An 8,858-nucleotide genomic window follows, 5' to 3' on the forward strand; every position below is an offset into this window, starting at 1 on the left:
TGGTGTAATTGGATTTAGATTGAATTCACTTTTAGTGGGTTCATTTACGGATACATAAGGAAGACAGTTTAACTGATTAAAGTCTAATGTAACTTTCTGAGAGTACTTGCTTGGATAATACAAGTCTGCCGTCTCTTTTGTGAAAGAAGGTTTCGTAGAGTCCTTGTCCAGACTTCCATTACATACCGCTTTCGAGAAGCTCCAGAAGTCTCTACGATACCGTTTTTCGTAGTATCGTGAATCCTTTTCTGCTTTTCTGCTATCACATTTCTTGTTCCGAAAAGATACTGCCTTCACTGCGTCACTGAAGTTCCTCCCATCTTCTTCGGTGGCGTTTTTCCCATACGCTTTCCATCGGAGGGCATTTTTCTTTTCCCTTGCGTCTGAAAGAGTCTTCGGTTCATGCGCGATGTATAGGATTCCGAGTTTCTGTTGCCGACGAAATCAGGCTGAGAAGAGTAGTATCGAAGACGATACGTGAAGCGATCAGCTGCTTCTGTAGTAGTGATGTCACGTTGACATAAATCATGATGTAAAGTGTGCGCATGTAAAAATGACGCCTGGCTGGAATGCTCCCCAGGGAGTGGAGAATGTGCATACATTGTGTGCGGGTAAGCCTGAATCCAATGACCGGGGTAATAATATACTTATCTGTAAAGCGCTTTGTGAGGGCCTCCGGTCCTGAAAAGCGCTATATAAGAACGAGCTATTATTATTATTATTATTATTAAAGGTGTGATGAGATCCTTTAAGTCAGAGTTGACACTATGCCAATCATCGGTGGTGTAGGATGGGATGATGAAACGTGTGAACGCACCGGCATGGACAAAGCAGAGAATTAATGTCAGAATGTGAAGTGATCCGGCTCCGCTCATTGGCCCGAATTCACAAAGCAAGGTTTGAGCTCAGACCAAGGTTTGAGCTCAAACCTCCTTTTGTTTCGCCAAATCTCCTTTTGTTCTTTACAAACCAGGTTTGTAAAAAATGCGTAAAACGCGTCATATGACGTACGAAAACCAAGGTTTGTCGACAAACCTCCTTTGTGAATTCGGGCCTCTGTGTTCGCGTTGCCAATAGTAACGACAGTAACAATGACACTCACTTAGCTTGGGCGTGAGGTCAAGGCTTCAACTGGCTGTAAGTAAGGACTTTTAGATTCACACGAAGACAATGGGGATTGCTACGGTCGTCGTGCTTTTAATGCACTGCCTTCACACGTATGAGTCCACGCAAATCTAAAAGTCCCTATTAGCGGGTCAGGTCTCGGGCCGTGCACTGGACTATACCGATGGCAATGTCCATTGTGGTATGGCTGACCAACTTCCGAATAGGATTCGAATCCCGTTTAGGTCTTCCGTTGCATAAAAAGTCACTTATGACATGGAGATTATGATGAATGATAACAAACGGACAAATTTTGTACTATAGTACAAAATTGTGATCGGGCGCGGCAAAACACGGTAAAAATAAGGCAAAATTTGCAGGGGTTATAACCTTACCTGTGTTTTCCGTTGCGCCCTCTATAGGATCATGATAATGACAATAATGATCATGATAATGACACTAATGATCATGATAATAACACTAATGATCATGATAATAACAATAATGATCATAATAATAATAATAATAATAACGTTTTATTTACCCAGGGTAGCCACTTCAGTTATAAAACTGCTCTCCCAGCGGGCCCTGCATAACATAACATGTTACTATTACCCTTCTCCAATCTAATATGCTGAGCGCCTAGCTAGAAGGCAGAAGGTCCCATTGTTATAAGTCTTTGGTATGACTCGGCCGGGGATCGAACCCACGACCTCCCGTTCATGAGGCGGACGCTCTAACCATTGAGCCACCATGCCCGGTTAAGATCATGATAATTATTGGGCAAGACCAAGCTATTACGTTACCGATCACATCTAAGATTCTTGTATATCGATGAGTGTATCAAGCTGATCGTTCTCCAAGAGCTTAAATCAGACAAAATATCAAATAAAATGATACATCTTATGTAATATACACAATACCATTCAGTGGTACTTGGAAGCATAATTTGTATAGGATATATCTTTGACTTGCCTTATTACGCTAATGGCAATGATGACGATGGCAATGATGATGATGATAATGATGATGATGATAGCGATACTACTAGTTTTACCACCGCCACTACTACTTCTACTACTACTACTACTACTACTACTACTACTACGATGACGACTACTACTACTACTACTACTACGCTATTACTAATACTACTAATACTAATACTTATGTTGCTGCTACTACTACAATAGATAACATTCTTGACGGAAACATTTAAATGGCACTTTAATGCCATCTTTAAATAAAGAAAGGAGAGAGGTGTTGGAAGAGAGATATAAAGTTGGTAGACAGTTGGTAGAGAGTGAAGAGATACAAGCAAAAGTGCGGGATAGAGGGGAAAGTGGGAGAGAAAAAAGAAAGAAGGATGGAGAAGGAGAAGAAGAGAGGTAGAGAGAATAGGGGGAGACAATGTTGAATATCGCGGAGTCATTCGTCCCCGGACATAATATCACTTTCCTCCGACTTTTGAGATCTCCCAAAATAATCACTCTTGATCAGTCGATAAAACAAAAGAATGTTCAATATAAGCAATATCGCAGCCATGGGAGGGAGAAGCAGGCCAACCTCCGTCCAATGTCCGCACAACCACCACGTGACGTAAGTGAAAATACCCAGGCGGAGCACGAAGTAGGTGACGACGTTGAAAACGTTGTTGATCTGGAAGACGATGTCGCTTTTCTTGTAGCTACACATGAGAAGGATGTGGCGGAGATGAAGAAATATTCCGTTGAGTTCCATACATGAAGAGATGGCGATTATACCAATGAGCTTCCTCTCTATGAGCACCCAGCATACAAAACCCATACCCTGCGGAGACGAGAATGAGAACAAGAGATTAAGTGACTAACAATGATTAAGTTTGCTCTCTTTTTCCCTGGCCGCCATTTTTTGCATTCAGAATATTGCTATACAAATTTGTATTTGCATAATTTTTGTCATTCCAATTTTGTAATCACCATGATTATATTATTTTATTGTTGTATTTCTTGAAAGTGCCGAATAAATAATACAATACAGGTGAGGAAGAAATTCAAGGGAAATCCAACCTTGATATAGAGCTTTCAAATTGTAAGTTCTTTTATAAGATCCGTTATAAATTAGAATAAAATAGAATCTTCTACATCATATTTTATTTTTGCATAATTAATGACTTTGAAGAATCCTGGATATCTACTATGACTCCAATCAGATGATATCTCTCTTATGATTAAATTGCATAACATTTGTTTTCATTGGACAATCTTAATTCGTTGTTTCAAGATGGGAATTTTTTATCAATAATTAGTGATATGCAGTTTCTTGGGTGATCGATAAACAAAGAAAAGATAATTGATGGTGACACTATTCTTTCTTTTTCTAATGAAGAGGGATCTAAAAAAAAAACATATAAGGTCATCAAGAGCACTGTTTTTGTTTGGGGGGCTCAACGGTGCAGAGGGGAGAGTTAACACTGTTTTTTGTTAACACCACCCCCCCCCCCTCTTTTTGCCAGGGGGGAGCCCTTTTTTTTTTTTTTTTTAAAGGGTAAAATTAACGTTACCCTCTTTTTTTTTTTAACTGTTTTTTGCCAAGGAAGGGGGCCGGGTCTGTCGCCCCCACCCCCCATGTGGATCCGCCCCTGGGTACCCGGTAGGAATTAATTCCTTGAAATGCTAGAGCGCCGTAATAGAGCGATGCTAAAGCCGGGGTGCCAGGAGTGTCAAGGCTGACAAATATGAGCGCTATACAAGAACCCAATAGTATTATTATTATTAGCAGGACTACTAAAAGGTTGGATTGCGCTTCACTTCGTTTCAAAGACATATTCATGACAAGGCGCAGCCCATATTTTCTCGAGTTTTGCAATTACATGTGTTACCCGCATTGTTATGGTATTGAGCACAAAATGATGAGAAAATGCTCATTATAGAAATGTTCATGAAGAAACAAATATCAATTCAACTAGGAGAGCTTTTGATACAGAATTAGTAGGTTCGCTCGTTTTATTTTACTTCATTAGGTTTTCAACTCTCTTGTTTCTCTATCAACCTGATGATAATAGTCTAGAACAATATCTATTGAGGGGGGAACAGAAACAGCCTTGCATACCATGGTATGGTGTATCATCAGCGGAAGAAACTCAGCCAGTTTGGTGTTCCTTGCTAGATCACAGAAATCATAGACATAGTATCCTGCATGAAGAGGGGGGGGGGCAAGAAACACAGGGGCGTCGAAACATATGTGTCAGTGCATAAAGGTGTTGAAACATAGATTTATGGAAACATATATAGGGTGTCGAAACAATGATGTGTCGATACACAGGAGTGTCGAGCAGGCGCGGATCCAGGATTTCTTAGGGGAGGGGGCCCAACTTTTTTTTTTTTTGCTCCCGAAAATTTGAAAATCGGGCCGGCCGAAAAGTCGCTCAGTGGGGGGGGGGGGGGGGGGGGGGGGGTAGTGAGCACATTTTTTTTTTTTTGATCCTCAAAAAAATTTCGATTTGCACCCCCCCCCCCCTTGAGCGCCAGGGGGGGGGGCCCAACCCCCAAAAAGGTAAAAATCACGTGATTTTACATGATTTTTTTCTCAAGGGGGGGGGCCCGGGCCCCCGGGCCCCCCCCCCCCCTGGATCCGCCACTGGTGTCGAGACATAGTCGTGTCGAAGTATGCTCACCGTTACTGCTGTCAGTATATAATAATAATAATAATAGTGTAAACTTATAGAGCGCACACACCGTCCAGGGACGCTCATGGCGCTAGCTCAGCAACAGTTCTCTTTGATACAAGTAAAGTAAAGAATTTTGCGATATTTTTTGCAATATTTTTTTTATAACCCATTTCAATCCTCAGCTCTGCCCGATGGGGCCCGGTTCCCTCCAGCTTCTCCGTTCACTGACAATTTAAGGGACTAGCCCAGTCAGCATATTATTCACAGAAGCTCTAGCATCTGAGGCCAACATGCCCCACACGGGCAGTCAATGAGACTAAAGGGTGATAACTAATTAATTTCAAATGTATATACAAATAACATATCAACTATGGATTTAGTAAAATAAACTTATACAACTTAAGGAAATACTGGGTTACAGATGGAATAGGTAAGTCTTAAGATGAGTTTTAAAGGTGGCGTATGTTGCAATAGAGCTAAGTGATGAGGGAAGCTTATTCCATAACTTGGCTGCTGCATGCGAAAAAGCATGGTCTCCCCATGAATGACGGGTACGGAGGATTTGCAGCAAATTATCACTTCCAGATCTTAAGGTACGAGTTGGATTGTAGGGGTGTAGTGAGTCTTTAATGTATTGTGGCGAAATTCCACGGAGAGCCCGATAAACAAGTAAAATAATTTTGAAGTGGACCCTTTTCTGGACAGGTAGCCAGTGAAGAGAGCGTAATATAGGCGTAATAGAAGACATTCTTGGTGTGAGGGTACGGAGTCTTGCACTGGAATTTTGGAGAGATTGCAGTCTGTGTTGCTGCTGTTTTGTGAGTCCAAATAGAATAGAATTACAAAAATCTAAGCGGGATGAGATTAATGCATGGATTAATATTATTGTTCACATGCTTTTCACCATAGTGGTGTCGAAAACAAATTGATGTCGAAACATACGGGTGTAACAACAAAGAGATGTCGGAACAGAGGGGTGTCAGAACATGGGGATGTCCGAACATAGTGATGTCGAAACATACTCATAGTTATACTGCTGCAAGTAGATATTAGCATAGTGGTGTCGAAACATAATGGTAAAGAAATATAGGGGTGTTGAAACATAGTGGTGTCGAAAACATAGGGGTGTCGAAACATACTCACAGTTACTGCTGCAAGTAGATATTAGCATAGTGTGTCGAAACATAATGGTAAAGAAATATAGGGGTGTTGAAACATAGTGGTGTCGAAAACATAGGGGTGTCGAAACATAGAGATGTCGAAACAAGGGTGTCGAAAAAACAGGTGTCAAAATTTAGCGCTATAAGACTTAGTAGTGTTGAAACCAAATTTAGTTGAAGCATAGGGATGGAGGTCTCATACTCACCGTTACTGATAGCCATAGATATTAACATAGTAGATGAGAGCGCATTTAAATGGTCACTCAGCAGCTCCGGGGTGAGGTATATGCTGTAACGGAGGAAGGAAAAATTAGTGTTAATCCATATATAAAAAAAGAAAAGATGATTGCAACCATAATGCTAGCAAATCAGGTGTATAGACTCTTTAAATATACTTTCCTTACAAATCTGCACCATTTTACTATTAAGATATATAATACATGAAATCTCAACAGCCTTTCATGCATTATCAATTTGCAGCTTAATACCATTTAAACGAAATTTATTTGAGACTCTTTTAGGTATACAGAGTAAATGTAAGCCGCCTAAAATATTGGTAAATTTCTGGTATGAAATATGGTTTTCGTCTATATAGTTATGTGAAATTTAAGAATCCCATGTATAAGAACTGTATCGTGTTGTGAAAATAACATGATCTTTATGACCTTCTAAAATCTCCAGTTCTGTGCGAATATCACGATTTTTTTTAACGTAATATGTACATGTGATATACAATAGGGTATTGAAGAAAAAAAATCTTGATTTCATTTGGTAAAATTGTTTTGCAATCCTGTTTGATTTATGTTTAGAAAGGAAATAGCATACCTAGCGAAACCTCCAATGGTGCCAGATACCGCATGGACCGTCGAAACCAACACGTTTCTCCATTTATGTCGGCGAGATCTTTCGGCGTACTTCGATGGTACGGGCAGCTTGTCGATAAGGGCGTTGAGTATGAAGCACGTGATCATCGACATCGCCATGACAGCAAAGCTGGTGGATGGTGAGACTTCCATTTCGTAGACCAGAATGCTGATCTCAGAAGTGATTGATTGCAGGAGTGTGTTCATCAAAATGTGCGAGACCTCCTAGAACGGAGAAGGGTGGGTCGGACAAATACAACTCGGGTTAACAAATTACGACAATGAATAGCGTGAACAGAATAATATTGTAACAGTCCTAATATGCACGTTAACCAGACCGACACCAAACACACTGCAACGATTCCTCCACAATGACAGCTAGTGCGGGTCAATGCACTGTCAGGGTACTATCATGAGGGGGTGGGGGAACAAGTACCTGATTTAATACTGGAGACAGTGGATAAAATGCAAACTAACAAGATCATATATGGGGATCGTAGCCTCCCCTCCCCACCTCCCCTCTCTCTCTCTCTCTCTCTCTCTCTCTATATATATATATATATATATCCTCTCTCTCTCGCTCTCACTCACTCACTCCCTTTTTCCGTTTTTCACCATTTAACTGAGGGGGTCGTGTCCCCGTGCCACCTGAAGCTACATGACCTAGTTGTAACGGGGAAGCAGTTTTGCATTATTATTAACGCTGCAAAAGTTGAATTGTGATAAAACCGTCATTGTGGAAGTTTATGTGTAACACCAAACAGTTAACCCGTGTATTTTCCAGTTACAACCCTGAAGAGAAAAAAGTAGATGCCTACTCCATATACTTACATTACAGCAACTGCCATTGAATTAAATCCTGAATTCTGACCATATACGAACAATACTCTTTACAAGATATCATAAAATAGCTCAACAGAAGTTTATTTATGCATTCGTTTATGCATTCGTGATACTGTTTTGACCTGGGGAGTCTCTTCAATGGAATCTCGTGATTCAATGGAAGTTGCTTTCCAAGGAAAAGAAAAGAGCTATTGAACCGTATATATACAAACAAAAAAAGTCTAACACAATATTAAAAAGCTTAGGCTTCTCTATAAAGTACGCGGTGCATAACGACCTATTGTATCGGCTGCTTCTGCATATTGAATTCATAAATGTAATGCCTGCATGTGTGTGCATGTGTGTGTTCTTGTGTGTATTATGGATAGAGGTGTAAAAAGATACCTGATTTTTGATGTTTTTCTTCATAGCTTAGTTTTTCGTTGTTTTTTTTCTTGATATTTCTTGATATAAATCAAATTTACCATGCACTCTTTTCGAGGCACCCGTAACATTACACATCTTCAGTGACTGGTCCCTTAGAAACAAGTGCTAAGCCAGTCACAGAGAATTTAGGATTTCAACTGAAGCCGCTCAGTGCATAGTAAATTTGATTTTCATACGAATTTCATTTCATTTGATCGTTCGTTCGTTCGTGTCTCCTTAGATCAAGATTAATGTAAGCTTGATCTTCGGAGTAGTTGCTACAACCGGCCGTGTCAGACACGTTGCCCCGGGGTGCGAGATAGGACTCTTGTAGCGTGCCCCCATTTAAAAAAATTATACCATTACAGTTAACATTACATTTAATTAATAGTATGAAACTATTAAAATTACTCTCATGTTACGGGAAAAAAATATTGCATATATGAATCAATTGATTTGGTCGATTAAATAATGAAACAGAAACCTTTGATCTCCATCCTGAGGTTCATATTTCTTGGAGTAATTTAAAAGGCATAGTAAACAGTACCTACACACTAAAGTCATTTCATAATAGGGTATTGGTAACTTTAATATTTGTTGGATTTGTAATTAATATTCATGTTAATTAATGTTCATTTGATCAACATTGTGGATTGGTATATGAGCTTCCGGGTTAGAGCGATGGAGACGGTTAATAACGTTGGTGTATAATGTGGATTTATCAATTTCAGATTCTGAATATTGGCAGCGAATTGAATCATATTGAAAAGAAAGCGATTCATAGTTATTATACATGATAATTCTCGGTTAACATATTCTCTCTCTCTCTCTCTC

The 8,858-nt window shown here is 39.9% G+C and overlaps 1 protein-coding gene across 1 annotated transcript; it reads right to left on the reverse strand.

The window, feature by feature from the left end:
- Positions 1 to 2,302: 2,302 nt before the first annotated feature.
- Positions 2,303 to 7,720, reverse strand: LOC100894065 (TLC domain-containing protein 2-like). The gene is made up of 5 exons (XM_011664437.2): positions 7,608 to 7,720; positions 6,739 to 7,001; positions 6,120 to 6,202; positions 4,195 to 4,277; positions 2,303 to 2,913 (listed from the first exon to the last, which is right to left on the reverse strand). The coding sequence occupies exons 2-5, from the start codon at positions 6,981 to 6,983 to the stop codon at positions 2,533 to 2,535; spliced, it is 792 nt and encodes a 263-aa protein (XP_011662739.2). The 5' UTR covers positions 6,984 to 7,001; positions 7,608 to 7,720; the 3' UTR covers positions 2,303 to 2,532.
- Positions 7,721 to 8,858: the final 1,138 nt, after the last annotated feature.

The sequence above is a fragment of the Strongylocentrotus purpuratus genome, unplaced genomic scaffold (assembly GCF_000002235.5).
Source record: "Strongylocentrotus purpuratus isolate Spur 01 unplaced genomic scaffold, Spur_5.0 spur5_scaffold_7, whole genome shotgun sequence".
Taxonomy (NCBI): domain Eukaryota; kingdom Metazoa; phylum Echinodermata; class Echinoidea; order Camarodonta; family Strongylocentrotidae; genus Strongylocentrotus; species Strongylocentrotus purpuratus.

What these genes read in the sequence shown, in the direction of transcription:
- LOC100894065 (XM_011664437.2), bottom strand. Translation starts at nt 6,983, where the DNA reads ATGAACACACTCCTGCAATCAATCACTTCTGAGATCAGCATTCTGGTC. An exon ending in ATCTATGGCTATCAGTAACG is followed by an intron (nt 4,278 to 6,119) that starts GTGAGTATGAGA and finishes CTCTTCATGCAG; the next exon opens with GATACTATGTCTATGATTTC. An exon ending in TGATGATACACCATACCATG is followed by an intron (nt 2,914 to 4,194) that starts GTATGCAAGGCT and finishes TCGTCTCCGCAG; the next exon opens with GGTATGGGTTTTGTATGCTG.